This window comes from Bidens hawaiensis, unplaced genomic scaffold, assembly GCF_021521415.1.
Source record: "Bidens hawaiensis isolate Kalapana, Puna unplaced genomic scaffold, B.hawaiensis_p1.1 tig00026864_1, whole genome shotgun sequence".
Classification (NCBI taxonomy): domain Eukaryota; kingdom Viridiplantae; phylum Streptophyta; class Magnoliopsida; order Asterales; family Asteraceae; genus Bidens; species Bidens hawaiensis.
In genome coordinates, this window is record NW_027494333.1 from 193,248 (window position 1) to 215,686 (window position 22,439).

Consider the following 22,439-nt stretch of genomic DNA (forward strand, 5'->3'; position numbering starts at 1 on the left):
TGTTATACAAAACCGTTCTGTTACGTTCATCTTCTGAATCACAGTCGCCCAAAAGTCACACCTCACCAGTTTACACAATTACACAGTATTATTATTGTTATTATTATTATTATTATTAATATTATTATTATTGAACCACTAGAAGAACAACAGCACGAAAACGTTACAGATACACGAATGGGTACCCTTGGCAGTTAATCGGTGTGTTGCAGGCTCATCGGATCAACCTAATTCGGATCTCGGATCCTAATTGCTATCAGTTTTAACCTAATTGTGGATCTAGGGCTTCGTTTCTCAGTTATTGCAGTTTTGGATGCATCGATGAGGTAGTTTGATGCTCATCTGTTAGCTAATGTGATTCTAAGTCCACATGACCATATGCGTTTGGTTAATTGGCTAGTTAGTTAATTATAGCTGTGTTTAGTTCAATTACGATACAAAACCCTAGGTGTAGTGATTCTACTTGCATGTACATTCGGTTAATTATTTAATTTATGCTGTATGCAGTTCAATTACAATACAAAACCCTAGGTGTAATGATTTTAGTTTTATATACAAAGGATTAGTTGTTTAATATATGCGGTATGCAGTTCAATTACAATACGAGATCCTCAACGTAATGATTCTAGTTTTATATGCAATGGACTGGTTGCTTGATTTAAGCTGATGTAGTTCAATTTCAGTATAGCGTCCTAAATGCAACGATTCTAGTTTTTATACAAATGATTAATTGTTTAGTTTAAGCTGCATGTAGTTCAATTTTACTATGACATCCTCAATGTAGTGATTCTAGTTTTATATACATTCGATTAATCGTTTAATTTATGCTGCATGTTGTTTAATTACTATAAAAAACCCTAAATGTAATGATATAGTTACGGACTTAATGACCTTTTGTTAATGATTTAACATGCACTGTAAATTGAAGAATTTTAATGATCTGATAGGAAGTTAAGCTTTTAAACAGAGAGAACAAATTTATTTACATTGAAAGTGAGGCACATATATGCTAAGATGAAGGTAAGTTCTTGAATGCCTCATTTTCTTGTTTTATACTGCTGTTTTTAGGGCTATTCTATAGCTGTCAATGGAGCAAGGTGCTTAAAGCGAGGGCCTGTGATAAGCAAGGTGCTTAAAGCGAGGGCCTGTGATAAGCAAGGTGCATAGCATGATACACATATGGTTTTTTTTTTTTTTTTTTTTGGGGTGGGGGGGTTAGAGTTGTTTAGGCATATGTTAGGATGATTTTATGCCATTTTTGGATGTTGTAGTCTTGTAGACCAATTTGCCTAGAATTTGTAGACTCTTGCCAAAGCTTTCAGCATTTGGCCGGAATCTGAGGCGGGAATCTTGCCTGAAGGTCGCCGGATTGCCTGGTTGGAAGCAAGGCGCTTTCCCTGCGTCTTGCCTTGCCCAAGGGCGTAGGCGCATGCCCAAAGGGCTTTTGACAACATTGGGCAATTCTTGTTGATTTATCAATGCCTCATTTTCTTAGTAGTTTATCTCATTATCTGGTAATATTGAAGACACTGATTATACCTTAAGGCACATTGTAGTGGATCATCTGCATATAATAAGCAAAAAAGAGAAAACACAGTTAAACTTGGATATGGCAAGTACTTTCATTGTTTCACTAGTATCCTCTTTGTCTTCTGTACAGTTTTTCTTTGTGAGATCTCTGGTGGGACCCCTTTTTTGATTCTGTGTAGCAGCAGTAGCAGTAGCAGTAGCAAGTTGTTCATACTTGTTAAAAATGGAAATTGAGGGGGGAAGGAGTGATTCTCAAGTTCTCTACGAGACTCGTCATCATGCTTCTAGACCTTACACATGCAACTACCCCTTGAATCACCAAGAGGTTCAATTTATTTCATTTGTGATCAAGATTTGTTAGCTCGTGAATTTGCTTTGATTTCTCATAGTTTATGAATTTAATGGAAGTTTTGATTGAAATTCCAGCTAAATGAAAGCACTAAAGGAAGCTTCCTTAGACTGCTTTCAACAAAAGGTATACCTTTTCATTTTTTGTTATCTGTTTCATATATGATTTAGATATATGCTGGTGTGTTTTCTTACATGTAATGTGAGTTTTTCAATGTATATGTGCTTAGAGAAAAATGTTTTATTTATATCGTACTGTGAAGGTCTCAGTGAATTTAGAGAGAAATGGACTACAAATCGGCATGCTCAGAAGTTAAGCAAATGGACATCAATTTTCGTCTCTCCAAATGGCGAACATGTGGCTGTAGCAGTTGGAAATGTGATAACGTTCTTACACATAGATGATAATTATCAAGAGCCTTGTGGGATATTTACTAGTAAGATTCCTGAACATGTTTGAATGTCTTTATTTTACAATTATGGTGCTATCGTGTTCATTATTTTAGCACTCTATGTTTATAACATGGATGACTAATTTTTGCTATGCTATGTCAGGTAACTCCCTGGTCACTTTCATGTTTGGAGTCTGGTCAGAGGATCATGACATTTTGGGAGTTTTTGACAATACCGACACCCTTTATTTTATAAGGGCAAATGGTGATGAAATAACCCGAATTACAAAGCAGCATTTAAAAATGCCTTTGCCAATTGTCAGTTTTGTTATTCATAATAATAAGGATAAGAAGAAGTCTTGTTTGTAAGTACTATATCTCCCATAATTTGTATCCTAATTATAACCAAGTTCATATCGGTTAAATTGTTAGTGTTATTATTATGTTACAGGTGTACATTTAGCATACTTGCATCAGATGGGTCAGTTCATGATATTGAGATTAGTCAGGACCCAAGTGCCTCTCTGAGCAATTCAAATTTGGGCTCGGGCTCATTGTTACATAAGCAGTTTCCTCATAATGTTAGTTGTTGTGGATATCATCTAGATAGCTTGTTGCTTGCTATTGTTAGTAGTCCTGTTGCAATCACATCAACCTCCACCGCCATCATTGGTAATATACATGATGTCAAGGATGTTTTTGTTATATTTCTTCCCATAAAACCAGATTGCCAAATTGTTTATTTCTTTTCTACCCTTTCTAGGACCTTACAATATTTCTCTTTGGAAATGGAGTCGACAAGCAGGCTTACAACAAGTGTGTTCTGCTGAGTTTGAAGGTCTCTACACTAAAACAAAAGGGTATACAGATCAAATATCATCCCCAAAGGTCCAATTTTCACCACTAAAACAATTTGTTGCTACATTGGATTTGAGAGGATGCTTGACAATCTATAAGCTAAATGATGAAGATTCACTTTCAGAAGTTTATTTCAAAGAAAAGAACGAGTTAAACAATACAACAGATTTTACATGGTGGATGGATCATATCATTGTCATTGCTAATAGAAGTGGCAAAATTACTATGTATGACGTCAATACTGGTGTTAAGGTTTTAGAAAATGGTTATCAATACTCTTTGCCTATTTTAGAGCGAGTGCCATCATCACCAGGATGTATATTTATTCTAGAAAGTAAATCATCTGTAAAGAGTTTTGAACCGTCCGATTTAGTTCTCTATGAGCCAGTAACAGTTGAAAAGTATAAGCAATTTGACAGTGGTAAACTGCAATGGAGCTTGATGTCATTTTCAAAAAGATCTGCTCAGGAACTTTATGATATTTTAATTACCGGGCAGCAGTTTGAGGATGCAGCTAAACTAGCTGATCATCATGGGCTGGATAAAGATGAAGTGTTGAAAGCACAGTGGCTGCATTCTTCACAAGGAAAACGTGAAATTAATATCTTTCTTTCACTTATTAAAGATCAAGATTTTGTACTTTCAGAGTGTGTGGATAGAGTTGGACCAACTGAAGATGCAGTTAGGGCTTTACTTGCTTATGGTCTCCAGTTAACAAATAGTTATATGTTTTCTGAGGTTGTAGATGAAAAGGGTAGCCCAAATTGGGATTCCCGTTTGGCAAGACTCAAGATGTTACAATTTAAAGACAGGCTGGAGACATTCCTTGGAATAAATATGGGCAGGTAATGAGGCCATACATAATTGCATCTTAAATCTTAATTATACTTGGTGCATAATCTCATATATTGAACTTTATTTTTTTTAAGAAAGTAGTGAATTTAAAGTTTAACCTACATAAAGCCTTCGTGCATTGAACTTTGATGCGCTAAGCAACACAACATGAGCCAAACAGATAAACCCGGTTTTTAACCGTGAACTGAACCATATAAATCTCAAATCGGCCGAGCAGTCTGATTTGCTCCAGTTTTGGCTGTTTGGTACAACATTTTGACATGCTTTCTCTGTTTCTTGTACATAAGAAGTTAAGCTACATAGCACTTCACTTTAAACACGCAAAATAATTAGTAGGCATGTATACCTAATAATGCTTAATTGCATGCACTTGGAGACACAAATGTCTATCCATCACTCAGACCTTGAATACCTGTAGCATATCATAATCTTAGCTTATACACGGCATTGGTGTTCTCTACATAAGGATCTTGTCTTAACTGCGTATGAACCTTCAACTTAACACATAACATCCTTGCATTTTAGTTTGATTAAAATACTATAATGTTTACAGAAGGACAGTTTTCTAAACGTGCTAAACAGATAATTTAATGTTGATGGTTTTATAAACCTTAATAATTTCAACCAATTAATATAAAATACACATATATAAATAATGTATAAAATTCCTCTTAAAAGCATGCCCAGAATCAATAAATTACATGTCATGTAGTAAAAGTATATTTTTACGTAAACAGGGGAAATTTTAAATCTTTTTAGAAAAAATGCTTACTTATATAATCTATAATACCTTGAAAGTCCAGGGGCCTTTTTTTAGTTTACAATATTATAAAACATTCAGAAAAGTTAAAATTTTTTCAAAAATAAACTTTTTAAAACTTCAGGGACTAAAACTATCAAGCTCAACATAATTGTTTTTTTTTCTCATATAGCTGACACATGGCCCCGCCTGACCCAAGGATATCCCATTTACTTTCTTCTGTTATGCCTTCCAGCCTATATGCAAAACCGCCCGACTGTTTTAACTGTCTATAAGGCGATATATTTATTTGACCCGTATAACCCGTTAGAGATAAAACATTACCCGAATTGAGTAGTCGACTCATTCTTAAGTAAACGATCCGCAATTGTTACATCAAATGGACACTGTGGATATGTTTTAATAATCCCACCAATTTTAACTTACTTGGACACATTGACTTAGCTTCTTTCAGGTTTTCTGCACAGGATTACAGCAAATTCCGCTCATTACCCATTAACAAAGCTGCTACTGCACTTGCAGAAAGTGGGAAAATTGGAGCTTTAAATCTTCTTTTCAAGCGCCATCCTTATTCAATATCTCCTTACATGCTCGATGTTCTAGCATCCATCCCTGAAACTGTCCCGGTTCAGACATATGCACAGCTGCTTCCCGGTAGTTCTCCTCAAGTTACTTATCTAAGAGAAGAAGACTGGGTTGAGCATGAAAAAATGGTGAATTACATTAATACCCTCCCAGAAAATCATGAAACTGCCATTCAGATAAAAACCGAACCGATTGTGAAGCAGTTAATGGGCTACAAATGGCCATCAGTTAGTGAACTATGTATCTGGTACAAACATAGAGCTAAAGAAATGGACACCCTAAGTGGACAACTGGACAACAGTTTATCATTGGTTGATTTTGCTTGCCGGAAGGGTTTTAACGAATTGCAAGAGTTTCACACGCTTATATCTTATTTGCAACAGCTAATTTACTCTGATGATGATGATCATGATGTGAATTTTAGCTTGAGTTTAGCCACATGGGAAAAGTTGTCTGATTATGAAAAGTTCAAGATGATGCTTAAAGGGTTCAATGAGGAAAATGTAATAAAAAAATTAAGAGATATAGCACTACCATTTATGCACACGAAATTTGGGGATGAAGTAGTTGATGGTACTGGTGATTGGTTTTTAGTCAGATGGATGAAAGAAATTGCTATGGAGAATCAGATTGAGGTCTGTTTGGTAGTTATTGAAGAAGGATGCAATGAGTTTTCTGGAAGCATGTTTTTCAGAAATGAAGCTGAAGCAGTAGACTGTGCGATTCAGTGTTTGTATTTATGTATTGCTACTGATAAATGGAGTACTATGGCCACAATAATGTTCAGACTTCCACTTTTGGATGGTAAGCATTTGAAAGTTTATGTCTCATCTAGAGTTGTCAAAATGACAAAAGTGCCACCGAATCTTCTCAGAAAAATAAATCCAATGGATTTTCAAAACGTAAATGAGTAGATTCAGCTTATTTTTGTCATTTTACAACTCTAGAAGTGAAAACTTCTGATAACTTGGGCGACCTATGCATACATTATTTCTAAATAGTTCTTAAATTTGTTGAACCATCGAGTTTTTGAACGCAAGTTGCGCCCGAAGCCTTCTGGCTGAGGGCACACGCAAGAAAAAAAATGAAAAAAAAACTTACAGTTGTAAGTGAATGATTGTTCATATGGAACACGTATCATAGTTTCTTGGTTACAAATGATCAATTTTATTTACACTCTGTTCCAGAGTTTCATTTAAAGAGAGAAAAAGAAAAGAAAGGAAGGTAGGAGAGAAAGGAAAGGAAAATATATGATTTTTTGTGGTGTTCCCTAGTTTAATGAAAGAAAAGAAAAGCTCACACTTTATGTGTCACCTAGTTGGGAGGAAAGGAAAGAAAAGTTTCAGTTTTACCATTATACCCTTACTTTACTCCCAAGTGTCCATTACTCGTTTCTCTAAGCCATCTCTACCTTTGTAGTCTTAAACGAGTCTCAACGCTTAAACATGTTGAAACCTCATTCTTCCTTCCTTCCACAATTAAATTTAACTATGTTCTTACCTGCCATTGTCATATGCGGGCCTAGCGTCTGTTTATTTCTTCTAATATTTTGATATGTTCTTAAATGCAAAACTTATGGTAATATTATCTTTAGAAGTAATGCAGGTTAGGTTTACTACATCCAAAATATATGGTTTAACATCTACAAAATATAACCTACAGCCTAACTATATGGCTTCCCTACAAATGATATATGCACCTTTTAATTAATGGTGCAGCTAATTATATGGCATGCAGTTTAATAAACTGTTCTAATTTGCTCCGTGAAACAGTTCTACATACAAGCCAAATAGGGAATCAATTAATAGTGCAGCTAAAGATTTAGCTTTTGATTATTACATTTTTAGTGATGCATACTTAACATTGAATTTCAAGTTATATAATTCAAAAGGCTAACAACTTAACAAACAACATAGCCTGCAACTTCATCAACTACTACATTCTTGGTGGGGTCTTATTTGACAATTACTTCTAGATATGATGCATACCATTGTTGTCGTTTACATCAAAGTTCTTATTACATATTTAATTATCTCAAGAGAAACCATATTAATTCTTCCTTAATCGGTCACTACAACCCTAATTGAATAAGATGTAAAATCAAAACAAAGTGAGATTAACTTTAAAATACCTGATAAAAGAAGAACAGGCACTGAAGCACGTATACGCTTGGGGCGTCGGAGTACTTGATGAACAGCTGGTTATGCTTGGGGTGTCTGAGGAAATTGATGATGAACGATGGTTGTGTTTGGAGAGCATCTGAAACATTTGACCTAATCTAATTAAAATGAGGGCAATATGGTAAGTATAACATTTTTCCTTTCCTTTCCATCTGATTCTCTCCAATTTGGAAGGAAAACAAAACCCATCTTTTTGCTATCCTTTTCTTTTCCTTTCTTTTCCTTTCCTTCTAAAAAAAATCTATGGAACACCATTTTCTCCCCAACTCCCACCACTTTCTTTTCCTTTCCCCCCATAACTTAACTTTGGAACAGAGTTTTAGGGTCACAATCTTGTAACTGTCTGGTGTTGATTTCTAACAATCAAGAATACTTAAGGTTCAAAAGGTCAACTGTTTTTGAGTTTTTCTGAATATATGACTTCATGAGTGCATATTTTCAAGAATGCGAGTGTGCATAGAGTTATAGCAAGATTGTTAGTTTTGGGTCGCGTTTTGCTAACTACTTAACAATGTTACATTTGAGCAGGTTATGAAGTAGAGGGCCTTAAAAAGCAACTTAAAGTTGCAGAAGGGCATGTTGAGGCTGGACGACTGTTGGCTTTGTACCAGGTATGCATTTGTACTCATTAGTGACTGCTGGTTTTCAGGTTAGATAGATCATCTTGTTTTTTTGTACTCTACTAATGATGGCCTGACATGTGGCACTTGCTAATGTTATCTGTCATAGGTCATAACTTTGAACTTTATGTTGATACGTTGATAAACAGTCAAAACAGTTTTAGTTTTATATGACAATTTATATATATCAAATTACATATATTAGGGTACTTTTATATATTCAGGTTCCAAAGCCGATTGCTTTCTTCCTGGAGGCACAATCAGATAGCAAAAGCGTGAAACAAATTCTCCGTCTTATCCTGTCAAAGTTTATCCGTCGTCAGCCTGGCAGAACAGACGCTGACTGGGCAAATATGTGGCGAGATTTCCAGTCCCTGCAGGAAAAGGCATTTCCTTTTGTTGATTTAGAATACATGCTGATCGAGTTCTGTAGGGGATTATTAAAAGCTGGGAAATTCTCACTTGCTAGAAACTATCTAAAAGGCTCTGGTTCTGTGGCGCTGCCAACAGAAAAGGCTGAAAATATCATCATTCTGGCAGCACGAGAGTATTTTTTCTCAGCTTCTAGCCTATCTAGTGCAGAAGTAAGTAACATTTTTTATGTCGTTCTGTTATCAGGGTGGGTTGGGTAATGGGTCGGAACATATCATTTTTGGTACAGGTCATGTCAGGTTCGGTTAACGAACTAAATATGATTACAGTTACAGTTTTGTTACTACAGTCTTAATAATTGAAATAGCCAATTTTGGATGGTTGTATGCATTAAAATACATGTCTTGACCAATTCGTAAGTAAACGGGTAAATTTTCCACCTCTAGTTTTATTATATGTGCGCATATTCTTCAACATTGAGTTGATTTGTAAATCTGTCCTTTTCTACTGAACACCTTTTGTATCATATTTTTACTTAAAAACGATTTTTTTATAAATAATTATTGTCTAAAACTAGCGGTATTCAACCAGTGTGCTGCGGTGGGGACACAACAGGAATTTGGTCGTATTGGTTCGGTTAGTTATGGTATCCGTACAAAATTAACAAAGCCAAAAATAAATAAAGTAGTAATTGCTCAAAAGGATATCGAAACATGTTTTAAAATTATTATTTAAAATTTAATTAATTAGTATATTAATAAAACAACATATCTAAAAAAAATTAAAACAAATAGGAGTTAAAAACAAAAACAAATAAGAAAACTATCTTGGGCACAAAAACCAAAAATGCACTATTAATGCTATATATATAATGCAAAATGCACTTAGTATATGATTTCAATAAGAATATAATTTTTTGAATAGATTTTGGAGGGTTTTTTTTTTAGTAAATTACACTTTGGCAGCTTTTGGCCTGTTGACTTTTAAGCTGGTTTCTTATTACTCTGTTTTGATTCAATAGAGATGACAACCTGAATCAAATTTATATAAATTAATGCCTCAAAGTTAACTTAAAAGCACAATTTTGGAACTTGTTTCAGATCTGGAAGGCAAAGGAATGTCTAAATATTCTTCCAAGCAGTAGAAACATGATGAAAGAGTCGGATATGATCGATGCTTTAACTGTTAAACTCCCAAGATTAGGTGTAAACATTCTTCCAATGCAATTTAGGCAAATCAAAGACCCAATGGAAATCATCAAATTAGCAATCACCACTCAGAGTGGGGCCTACTCCAATGTTGATGAGCTTATTGAAATCGCCAAACTTCTTGGACTCAACTCTCAAGATGAAATCTCATCTGTCCAAGAAGCTATAGCAAGGGAAGCAGCAGTTGCTGGAGATCTTCAACTCGCTTTTGATCTTTGTCTTATTATGGCAAAGAAGGGTCACGGAACCGTTTGGGATTTATGTACCGCACTTGCACGGGGGCCGGCTCTTGAAAACATGGATATTAATTCTAGAAAACAACTTCTAGGGTTTGCTTTGAGCCATTGTGATAAGGATTCAATCAGTGAACTCTTACATGCATGGAAAGATCTAGACATGCAAAGCCAATGTGAAAAGCTGACCAAGTTCACTGGAAAGAACGTTCCGGAACTATCAGTACACGATACAGTTGATCTAATAGATTCATCCGGGCAGGTCGACGCAAATCTTGAACAAGACCCATATTTCAAAACCATTAAAACGACACTTTCTGATATAGCTAACTTGTTATCTGAAACAAATGATTCTGACTTTGACTCTTTGTTAAAAGAAAACAGTAAAGTGTTGACTTTTGTGGCTTTACGACTTCCATGGTTACTTGAACTTGGTAAGGAAGCGGAAAAGGTTAACAAGTTTCTTGGTACACAAGCAATGTCGACGATTTTCTCTTGGTTGGCAAGAAATGATTTTTCTCCTAAAGACAATTTGATTGCTTCTTTAGCAAAGACAGTTATGGCGCCACCTGTCACAGAAGAGGAAGACATTTTAGGGTGCTCGTTTTTGTTAAATCTTAATGATTCATTCTATGGTGTGCAAATAATTGAAGAACAGGTGAGATCAAGGGAAGACTATAATGAGACATGTAGCATGATGAATTTGGGGATGATTTATAGTATATTGCACAACTCTAGTGGCGAGTGTGACGGTCCAGCTCAGCGAAGGGAGTTGCTGCTAAGAAAGTTCCAAGAGAAATATACGTCACTAAGTTCAGGTATTTTTTTTGTATATTGCAATTACAGGTGGGAAAATTTGTGGGTCTGGTTGGGTTGACTTGCAAACTTGTCAAAAACAATCTGATTTTTGTATGACTAATTAGTTTTTGAAACATGTTCACCAGATATCTTTTATGTATTAAAGTTAAACTTTCGGCGATACTCAAACCATTTGACCCCTTCATTTTAACCAACTTGTTAGCTTTTATATATATGGCATGCTGGAGATAAAACATAACTCGAATTGACTCATCAAATAAGTAAATTGGTCAAAAATGTTACCTTTGCATCGATATGACCCATTAGAGATGATATATAACCAAGTCCCCATTTACTAGTAAATGTATCGAAATCACTACCTTCAATTGCAATTTGCTGCGCACATTCTTTTTATGTTCTCAATAGTTCTCTTCTAAAGTTGTGGCAGCAAAGTAATCTCTGTACATATTAGTGCTGTAATTTAACCATTTATGATTTATCATTTCTATATTTTACATTCCTATAATAGATGAACGCAACAAAATTGACGAAGCCCAGGCATCATTTTGGAGAGAATGGAAGTCAAAGTTAGAGGAACAAAAACGTGTGGCTGATCATACAAGAGCAATTGAGAAAGTTATTCCTGGTATTGAAACAACACGCTTTTTATCTGGAGACATTGACTATATGGAGAGTGTAATATTCGACTTCATTGACTCGGTCAAAACAGAGAAAAAGAAAATTCTAAAAGATGTGTTGACTTTAGCTTCAGACTATGGCTTAGATCAAACCAAGGTATGCAAATATATAACCTCTGGCTAACACTCAAAATGCAAGTTATCTATTTATTTAAAAAAAATGTTTTTCATTTTCGTATCTTTCACATTCAGGTACTATTGAAATTCCTCAGTTCAACTCTTCTTTCTAACATCTGGACCGTTGATGACATCAAATCCGAAATCGCACAATTCGAAACCAAAATACTTGATTCTGCAAAAGAAGTTTTCAAAACAATCTCCGTATCCGTGTACCCTGAAATAAACGGGCAGGATAAACAACGTCTCGCTTACATATATAATCTCCTCTCCATTTGTTTCTCAAAAGTTGAAGACAAAACAGAACTCTTAACGACCATCAACCCGGGTCCCACACATTTGACAATTGATGAGCTGGACAGTTTTTACAACATCATGGAGCAAGAATGCAGTAAACTTTCATTCATCAAAGATTTAAACTTCAAAAATATCGCCGGTTTATTCGGTCCAAATTTAGCATGTGTTAGAGATGAAGTATACACTCATGTAAATGAAACAAGTGTTGAACCACTTGCAGAGCTGATGAAAACCCTAACCGGGATGTATAAAGATCGGGTTCCTGAGGGTCTTGTGCAATGGCAATACGTGTACGGGTATTATGTATCGAGCTCATTAACCGCTTTAGAAAATAATGCAAAATCAGAAATTCATTTTGAAAACCCAGAAACCCTTCGGTTATTCATTAACGAGGTTGAAAGTACATACGACCGTTGCAAAAAGTATATAAAACTTATTGCTTATCCTGGTGCTTCGGTAACGGGTATCGTGAAGAAGTTTTTCAAAATAACTCCATCAGTGAAGGGCGATTTTGGTAAATTTTCATCAGATCCAAATTGGAAGGATGATCTCGATATGCTTATTAATTTCTGGCTTCGGTTAATAAACGATTTACATAAATTTGTATCTTCTGATGATGTGGATCTATTCTCTCCCGGGTGTGTGATGATCTGTCTTGAAGCTTTTGTTGACTTGGTCAAAGATGGAAAGATTTCTGTAAGTGAAGGATGGGCTTCGGTTTTTGCTTATATAGATTCGGGTCTCGTAGGTGACGTGTACACCGAAATTCTTAATTTCTGTAAATCGATGGTGTTTTCCGGGTGTCGGTTTAATGCGATATCGTGTGTTTATCATGCTTCGATTTCGCGTTTTCCCGACACAATTTTATCACCTGTGGTTCAAAGGCATTATGAATATATTGCGGATCTGCCCTGTCTTTACATAAGAATCTTGGAACCCGTGTTGAAGGATTTAGCTCGTGGGTCCCGTGAACATTTGTCTTTGTATCGGGTTTTATCGAGTTTGAGTGAATTAGATGGTGATTTGGAGGAATTAAGGAATGTTAGAAGTACTGTTTGGGATCGATTGGTTCGATTTTCTGACGACATGGAAATCCCGAGTCATGCTCGTGTTCATATGCTGGAGCTTATGCAGTTTGTAACGGCGTTGACCACGAATTTGACTTCCTTTTCTAGCGAGCTTCGGGCCAATGTTGACCCGTGGGTTGGGTGGGATAGCATGGGATCTTTAAACTCAAACCATGAAACCGCACCAGATAATGAAGGTGCACCGAAAAGTTTCACACACACTTTGGTTGCTTTAAAATCGTCACAACTGCTATCAAATATCTCCCCGAACCTCGAAATATCTCCAAATGAACTTTCTACCCTTGATTCTGCAGTCTCTTCTTTTGTAAAGATATCTGATAATGTTGTTTCACGATCCGATGTTGATATTTTAATAGCCGTGTTAGGAGAGTGGGAAGGGCTTTTTGGTAGTTTAAATGCAAAAGAGGAGGTAACAAACTCGGAACGAGCGCCTGTCGGGAATGATTGGGGCAACGATGATTGGGATGAAGGATGGGAAGACTTCCAAGAAGAAGAAGAATTGGGAGAAAAAGAAACCACAAATGACAAAAAGATCCTTTTGGTTCATTCTTTAAACGAGTGCTGGTCATTAATTTTCAAGAAACTAGCATCGTTATCAGAATTCAGTGACATTTTGAAGATCATCGACCAATCCAAATTAAAAGGAAACGGGGTCTTGTTGACCGAGGATTCTACCCGACATTTGACCAAATCATTACTCGAGGTAGATTATTTTACAGCTGTAAAACTTTCGGGTTTACTTCCTTATGAAAACATACAAATGGAGTGTTTGGACTTTGTGGAGGATAAATTAAAGCAAGGAAACATACCGAGCCCGGTTTTAACCGATCACGGGCTGTTTAGTACTTTATTATCATCGGGCTTGATATCAACCATCGTGACCAAACCTTCATACGGTACCATTTTTTCATATATAAGTTATATGGTCGGGTGTTTCTCTGGTAAAAGTCAAGAGGCAGAGAATAAAAGCAAGGACCACGAGATGGACGTGTGGTCTGTTTTCAAAATGATTCTATTACCTTGTTATATATGTGAGCTTGTAAAGGCGGATCAGGTGATGTTAGCGGGATTAGTTGTTACAAAGATGATGCACACAAGTATTTCTCTCGGTTTGGTTAATGTAGCAGAAGCTAGTCTTAGGAAGTACTTACAAAATCAGATTGAAGTTATACGAGGAAACAGGTTTAAGGTAGAGGAAATGAGGTTTTGTGAGCCGCTTGTGAATACAGTTGTCGGGTTGAGTGGCCGGGTGGAGAGTTCGATCAACTCGGCTCTGGTGATATTGCCGTCGAATGATGTTAAAAGGTTGAATGATTTGAGATTTAGATGTCATCCTTTTGCTGTGTAGAAAAAGACATGATTTGTTTGGACTTTAAGGGATTCATATACGATACATGTTACTGTTCTCATTTGTTTTCTTAATACATGTTATGGTGTGAAGAGATGTCATTATTGTAACAAATGCTAAAACACTAATCCATCTCGTTAGTAGTTTGGACATAGAAACCAAGTATAATGTAAATGAGCCACGCTTAGCTAAGCCGTTTGTTACTAGTTTTTTAAGATTGAGTTTGGCTTCTTTATTACTTGTATGTTAATTTAATTACACACACACATATATATATAGAGAGGGAGAGAGAGAACAAAAGTGCAGATAGTTTTAGAGTTAAATACAAAAGTGCAGATAGTTACGGGCGGGAACTAGTTCCTTTCTTTTAAAAAAGTCAGTGGTCCTGTGGTTGTCGAGCGTGATCAGTTTGCGCCCTTCTGTCTTTTTTTTTTCCTGTTATGAGAAACAGCTGAAATAAAATTTTTTTTCCAAAATCATTTCACAATTGTGCTTATGAGTTTTGCATTCCTCTATTTAGCCCTATCACACTCGACCTTCCCCCTCTGATCAAACAAACCGAATATGGAGAAATTGGGGGAAGCGGTGAGAGAGGGGGATAGACAGAGGAATACAAATTGCTGGGATGCAACACAAGGATGCAATTAGAAAATCAAAGCAGGACAGAAGGATTTCAGTTTTTCTTAAAATGAAAAACTCAAGGACGCAAACTTATCTAGTTCAACAACCATAAGGGCTCAACATGCTCATTTTTTAAGATGGACACAAGTGGTTCCTGTTCATAAACCGCAGGGACACAAACTGCAATTAACTCTTTATTATAAGTCTACATGTAAACAACTTCGGAGATTACTTGAGCAGGACAAGTGAAGTTGTTCTCGAGCTCGTTTATTTATTAAATAAGCTTATTATAAGTCTATATGTAAACAACTTCGATGTTATGTTAAAGCTTGACTCGATTCAAGCTGTTAGCAAGTCGGACTCAAGTTTTTCACAAAAGTTGACTCGTTTACACTCGTATTCATGAATCGTGAATTTGAAATTACAAACCCGTTCACTACTTCGATATGTTGCTATGAATACAATTCTTAATAACCCAAACAAATCAAAATTATTAAATAAACTCCACAAACAATACCTTGCCTTTGACGGAATCTGACTTCAATAACATAAAAAAGTAGCGAAAACAAGAACATTAAACACACACCTCATTTACCTGCAATTATGTTTACATAACTTTGCTGACCTATATAACTCAAGACATATTCAGGCAGACCGGACCGGACCCAAACCCTAAACTCAGGAAGAAGTTTCAGCCGTTCGATAAATAGTGATCTCCTGCTGCTTGAAGTACCTTCGATCTTCTTCATCCACAAGTACCAGATTCAAATAATACTTCACACTGAATTTGTTGTTGATATTATGATGTGTTGGTGTCAGTTCGTACGGGCTCAAGAACAGCCTGATTGGTATAGACTCACCTACAGCACAGACGGGTTGAAGCACTAATGTGATAGCTAACTGTTTAATGTGAACAGACGGGTTGAAGTGTTGAACTGTCGGTCAGCAGTTAAAAAAAACTAGCTTACCATTTTTTTTTATAAAATTAATAATAATTTATATGGTATTTTCCCAATACAATTGCAAATGTCATAAAATAGTAGCATACTTTTGGCGGTGGTCAGTTTTGGTAATAATAACTTTTTACAATCCGTTTTCAGTTAATCTATGTTTTCTGGGCCACATATTCGGTAACTAGATAAGTTTTTTTGCCCCTATCTGGTTACCTTTTTTAATTTTTTTTAACTTTTTTTTTATTTTAATTTTTTTTCTATAATTACCAAGGTGGGCCTTTCAAAAACTTGTAATTACCAAAACACACAGCCAAATATATATTTCTTATTTTTTTATAGTATATGACATTTGCAGTGAAATAATATAACTATAAAAACACTATTTTTACCAGGAGAACTCGAATTTTAGATCAAAACGATTGAGAAACTTGTTATGCATTTCAATAAACGTTGAATAACTGCCAAACTGTTAGACCCGTTAGGGACTTAGGGATATAACCCAATCCAAATTGACCTGTTTACAGGTAAATGGGTCAAAAGTTTAAGATATACCTCTAACAGGAGCACCATCCATTAACTCAAACTTGGCTAGGGTTTCGGTCTCAACATGTGTGTTGGCCCCAGAACCAGTGGATTCACGTCGCCTAATCTCAAGATCCATATTCTTTAACTTGATTCTAACGAGAAGAAAATATATCTTCCCAATGATCACATCTTTCAAATGATACCTGAATATTAACCAGCGCCATAAGTTAGTTATCAGGCTTCTTTATATGTTTTCTAAAGGAAGATTGGAAGAATACAAATGTTTCAAGTTTGAGAGCGTGTTGACTTACTTGCTTTTGTTATACTCGAACTCAATATGAAGGCAGTCTTCTATTCCAACTTCCATCTGTCAGGTTTATATGTCAGAGATGAATACTTTAGTATGTCCTTTTTACTTTTTACAAAAAAACGAAAAATATTAAGAGACATTTATGATTTGAAAAACAATATTTTTACACTATAATGACCTTAATGCTATTGTTGATTGATGGGGGTGGGCTGTGGTTGCGAATCTGCATATGCAAACACATAAGAATATACTTTTTCTAATTAAAAGAATACTGTTCATAATGTAGCAGTGACATAATATTTTTTTTTCTTTTGGAATTGGGAGTGGGCGAGTCGGATAAGGATTCTCACCACAAAATCTTGGTATTGAGTTATGCTGCCAGCATAGCCCCGACTGATTGTTACCTTCAGAACATACCTGAGAGCAAATTGAAAGAAACTTGATTATATTATAAAAATAAAGTATTAATCAGACACATAACAAAGATGTCTCATAAGGCATTTCAACCGTAGAAAACTCAATAGGAAATGTTTTCTTTTCATATTATTTGATCATATAAATATATTATACAATAGAATAAAACAGTTACCTGAGTCGCACATTCACACCATTGTATGTCTCATAAGGCATTTCAACCGTAGAAAACTCAAAAGGAAATGTTTTCTTTTCATATATTTCACCAGGAACATCCAGTTCACGAACTGCATAACAAAATGGTAGTAGAGTAAATATCATAAAAAATAATGGTATTCAAATCAAAGAGAAAAGGTTTCATTTTAATCATAGACAAGTAAAAAATGAAGTTCAATTAAAGTCAGGCAAATTTACCAAGAGATGTGAAGTCATAAAAGTTGCCTCTGTCAAAATAGATTTCTGCAAATGAAAATAATATGCCAATACATCAACAGTGATCAGTATGGAAAACTGTTCAAGTAGCTGCTTTTACAAATAGTTATAAAGTTCACAAGTAAATATGAGATGAACAGAGATAGTCCCGAATTTGAATATATAGCCTATACAGACTAGCAGTCCAACAGTATTTAATTTATTTATATCTAGTAGATATTAAATGTCATTAGTGTTAAAAAATGTCGCCAATAACTGCTACATAATAAACGCCAAGTTGGATATTACAAGCATTCTTATGCTACTAACCCTCTTAATGCCAATTTCATTTTATAGCTAGGTAAAAAACACTTACCAATCTGTCCAAGAAGTTCTATCTTAATACCATTATGCTCAACTTTCTTCCCCTGCACTGGTTCTACAGAAATCTGAAAAAAAGATGATACATAAGTAAATGCGGCATGTTACAATCACTAGCCTATGTGCTATGTATAGATATAAAAAACTGCAATGTAGCACACCTTGCAACAATGCCACTAGAGTTAAGAAGTCAAACTTTAAGAAAAAAACATCATTATATACCTTTCCAGCAATGGTTTCTTGGCTCTGGAAAAGTGGGACCATTGACATTTGACCATTTTCCTTCTTCAACGGAACCTAATAAAGATAAGTAGTAAAGAAACATCATTATACAAGTAAAGCCAGGCATAGTGGTAAAGTAAAAGTTTACAGGAGAAAATTCCAGAATAAGGGGGTGTTTGGGATTCCTTTTATTTTACCTCCTTATGAAACTTATGAAAAGTTAAAAAAGGTGTTTGGATTACTTATTATGTGAGATGATAAGTTGATAAGTTACAAACTTGCAACTTATAACTTATTGCTATAAGTCATAAGGAGGTAAAAATAAGGAATCCCAAACACCCCCTAAGCAATGCTTAAAATACAAGAAATAAAGTTAGGCTCTTTGACATGAACTTTAAGTAAGGCTCTTTGACTTGGGATGAGAGAATTAGGAATGGTTTGATAGACCTGCACCTCTCTGAGGATATGGTTGATGATAGGACTTCTTGGAGACGTAGAATTTAAGTTAAGAACTTTTAAGGGAAAGATATAGTTTTGGTTAGAAATATGTGTTATGGTCATAACTTTACTTACTCAGTATTCTCTACTATTTTTATAAATATTAGTATTAACATTTATTTATTATTATTTTTATTATTTGTTTTTATTTTCATTCAAATTCTTTTGTTCGTAATTCATAATACACTACTCTAATATATTACTTTATTTTTATTTGTTTTACCCTTATGTTGTTTTTTTCTGGAGCTGGGGTCCCGCTGAAAGCAGTCTCTCTATCCCTAGGATAGAGGTTCCCACCCTCCCCAGACCCTACTGATAACTTTGGCTATTTGTGGGATTTACTGGGTATTGTTGTTTGTTTGTTTGTTTTATTAAATAAACATCCAAAGCTTCATTATGTACAATTCAATCCAGCGTTCATAAGATACAGAAATCTCTCTGTTGCATTATAATATCCAGTGCAAAACATAGTGATTAAAGTCTCAAAACAGAAGAACCAATACATATGACAATTTAAGATTGTATGCAGATCATCTAATCTTGAATATAATTACAAGAAAGGCGTACCTGCTTGCGAGTTTTTCCATCATTAAGTGTGATTGAGATGTTACAAGTTGGCTTGAAAGCCCCTATTATATAATTCTGATCAACAAAAATCATGGAGAGCAAGTCACATTCCAATAATCCATTGAAACAACAAATTAAGTAGAGTGGAAGGAAAACAACCAAGGTTTTAGGTAAGATCTTACCATTCTGGATACGATTGATTCCCTCTCTTAAACTTGGTCTGAAAATCTAAACAGAATCAGAGTTTATTATAACAAATTCCAGTTGCAAATCGAAAAATACAAGATCATTAACTACTAACAGAGTAACAGGCTGTCGATTAACACATTACATGCCAGTAGAATAAATATAAAAACCTAACTAATTATACTACCAAATTTTCTCCATATGTCCCTTCAAAAACCTAAAAGTTAAGATCATTAGCAGCTAACAAGCCGTCAACACATTACATGCCAGTAGAATATATAAAAAACCTAACTAATTATACTACAAAATTTCCTCCATATGTCCGTTCAAAAATCTAAATTTAAGATCATTAGCTACTAACAGGCCGTCAATTAACACATTACATGCTGGTAGAATAAATCAAAAACCTAACAAATTATACTACAAAATTTCCTCCAATTTCCATTCAAAAACCTAAATTTAAGATCATTAACTATTAACAGGAAGTCAATTAACACATTACATGAATAAATCACAAACCTAACCGATCACTCCAATTTCTGTTCAAGAACCAAAAACTACAAGATGATTAACTACTAACAGGCCGTCGATTAACACATTACATGCCAGTAAAATAAATCAAAAGCCTAACCAATTATACAACAAAACTTCCTCCAACTTCCGTTCAAAAACCTAAAGATACAGTATCATTAACTACTAACAGGCCGTCGATTTACACATTACATGCGAGTAAAAATAAATCAAAAACCTAACTAATTATATTACAAAATCTCCTCCAATTTCCATTCGAAAACCTAAATTAATTAGTTTACACTCGTATCTAATTCCAGTTGCAAATCGCATAATATAAGATCATTAACAACTAACAGGCCGTCGATTAACACATTACATGCAAGTTGAATCAATCAAAAACCTAACCACTTGCATTACAAAATTTCCTCCAATTTCCGTTCGAAAACCTAAATTAACTAGTTTAAGCTTATATCTAATTCCAGTTGCGAATCGAAAAATATAAGATCATTAACTACTAACAGCCGCTCGATTAATATGCAAGTTGAATAAATCAAAAACCTAAATAATTACATTACAAAGTTTCCCCTAGTTTCCGTTCGAAAACCTAAATTAATTAGTTTACACTCGTATCTAATTCCAGTTGCAAATCGAATAGTATAAGATCATCAACTATTAACAGGCCGTCAGTTAACACATTGCATGCCAGTAATATAAAACAAAAACCTAAATTAATTGGTTTAAGCTTATATCTAATTCCAGCAAATCGTATAAGATCATTAACAACTACTAATAGGCCGTCGATTAACACAAATAAAAAACCTAACTAATTACATTACAAAGTTTCCTCTAGTTTCCGTCCGTACGAAAACCTAAATTAGTTAGTTGACGATGCAATTGAGCTGAACTATGTAATAAGATGAGGTGGAATAAGCTCACCGGAACGTTCGCCGGAGAAAGCGGTGGCCGGATCTGTGCACCGTTGAATGGATCTGCGAGTTGATTGTGACAGATGCGGTGTGGTCAGTTGGTCACGCACTCGCAGTGGTGCGGTGTGAGTCCGGTGTGGTTTAGAGTTTAGAATAATGGACTGGTTTTATTTGGAGGCCCAATAAAATTATGTTGGAATCAGTTTTATGGATGGATTATTATTAGGGGGGCGGGGGTGGTTTAAAAACCATCACTGCTCCCACCAATACAAGTGTGTCATCTTACCTCACTATTTTCCATCACTAGTGACGGAATTTTGGTGGGGGTGATGGTGTGGTGTGCCATACAATTTAATAATCGTATTACAAAAGAATTGCAGACATTCACGTGAAGTTCTCTGAGACATTTGTAAGTATTCATCGAATTGATCGGGTGGGTTACCTGTCGCTAATTGACGAATAGCGGATGTGTATTTTTGAAGCGTCGTAAAACTTCGTTTGCCCCTCGCGTCGTAAGATTCTTGAAACCATTCTTCGTTTGCTTCGACGTCCGCTACAATCTTTAAAAATAAAGATTTCGGCAAACAAAACCGATCCCTGAACGTCTCGTCATTGTATTTCGGCTCCTCCACAAAATAGTCGTTCATTAGCACTTCGTGGGCATGTATATGATCACGATCCACCATTTTTTTCTTTGGACGGCTCGGGCCTTCAAGTTCGTTATATAACAACGGGAACCATTCAACAATGTCATCGTCCAAAGACGAAGAGCTATCGGTGTCTAGCGGAAACGAGTTGCTCGGAAAATCCATATTTTTTTGTTTTGAATTGAAGTGGTGAAGAAATAGGTTTTTGTAGTAGAAGATTGAGAGTGTTTTGAGTTGGATTTGATTTTGAGTTGGATTGAAATGGTTGCTAATTTATATTGTTAAAATTTTTTTTTTTAATTACCCAACTCCAACGGTCACCCCCCTCCCCAACGTTCAAATTTATTGGTATTCACCACGTGATGCCCATCACGGCCGAACCCCCATCACGCGTGATGGGGGGACCGGCGGCGGTGTTCGTGAGGCCATCACGTGTATAACGGACCACCCCCACTTCCCTATGTGTTTGGTTTTTGAATTTGAGCTTGGCTTGTGAATAAATATCGGATTCATTTAAATAATATGCATTTATAGTTGTTTTTTTATATCTTTAAGTGTATAAATTTATTATTTTTGTTCCCGAGTTCCAAGAAAGGAAAGAAAGGAAAGTGAGGGAAACTCGGGAACACCCCTTTAAAATTTTCCTTCCTTTTCCTTTCTTAAATGAAACTCGTGAACACAACATATTTTTTTCATCCCTCATTTTCCTTCCCTTTTTTCTTTAAATTAGACTCGGCAGCCTCCTACTTTCCATTCCTTTCTTTTTTTTTTCCTTTCTTAAATGAAACTCGAGAACATAACATATTTTGCGTTAATGAAAGTCGTAAACCCATTTTTTATTATTTCCTTCTATTTCATTCCTTCACTGTGTTCCTGAGTTTCATTTAACAAGGGAAAAGAAAGGAAATGAAGAGATGGAAATAAATTGTCGTGTTCTTGAGTTTCATTAAAGGAATAAACAAAATGTGCATTCCCGAG

The 22,439-nt window shown here is 35.3% G+C and overlaps 2 protein-coding genes across 2 annotated transcripts; one reads left to right on the forward strand and one right to left on the reverse strand.

Annotated features, from left to right (window-relative positions):
• Nucleotides 1–225: 225 nt before the first annotated feature.
• LOC143574239 (MAG2-interacting protein 2-like) lies at nt 226–14,287 on the forward strand. Its single transcript, XM_077058907.1, has 13 exons — nt 226–326; nt 1,725–1,855; nt 1,957–2,005; nt 2,142–2,315; nt 2,434–2,635; nt 2,722–2,942; nt 3,034–3,973; nt 5,198–6,132; nt 8,037–8,119; nt 8,353–8,712; nt 9,601–10,759; nt 11,269–11,534; nt 11,630–14,287. The coding sequence occupies exons 2-13, from the start codon at nt 1,754–1,756 to the stop codon at nt 14,285–14,287; spliced, it is 7,149 nt and encodes a 2,382-aa protein (XP_076915022.1). The 5' UTR covers nt 226–326; nt 1,725–1,753.
• Nucleotides 14,288–15,446: 1,159 nt separating this feature from the next.
• Nucleotides 15,447–21,160, reverse strand: LOC143574242 (vacuolar protein sorting-associated protein 26A-like). The gene is made up of 11 exons (XM_077058909.1): nt 21,101–21,160; nt 19,190–19,264; nt 18,125–18,199; nt 17,898–17,970; nt 17,525–17,569; nt 17,286–17,397; nt 17,047–17,113; nt 16,875–16,919; nt 16,698–16,753; nt 16,414–16,589; nt 15,447–15,768 (listed from the first exon to the last, which is right to left on the reverse strand). Exons 1-11 carry the CDS (start codon nt 21,158–21,160, stop codon nt 15,587–15,589), a joined length of 966 nt encoding a protein of 321 aa, XP_076915024.1. The 3' UTR covers nt 15,447–15,586.
• Between the last annotated feature and the right edge of the window lie 1,279 nt (nt 21,161–22,439).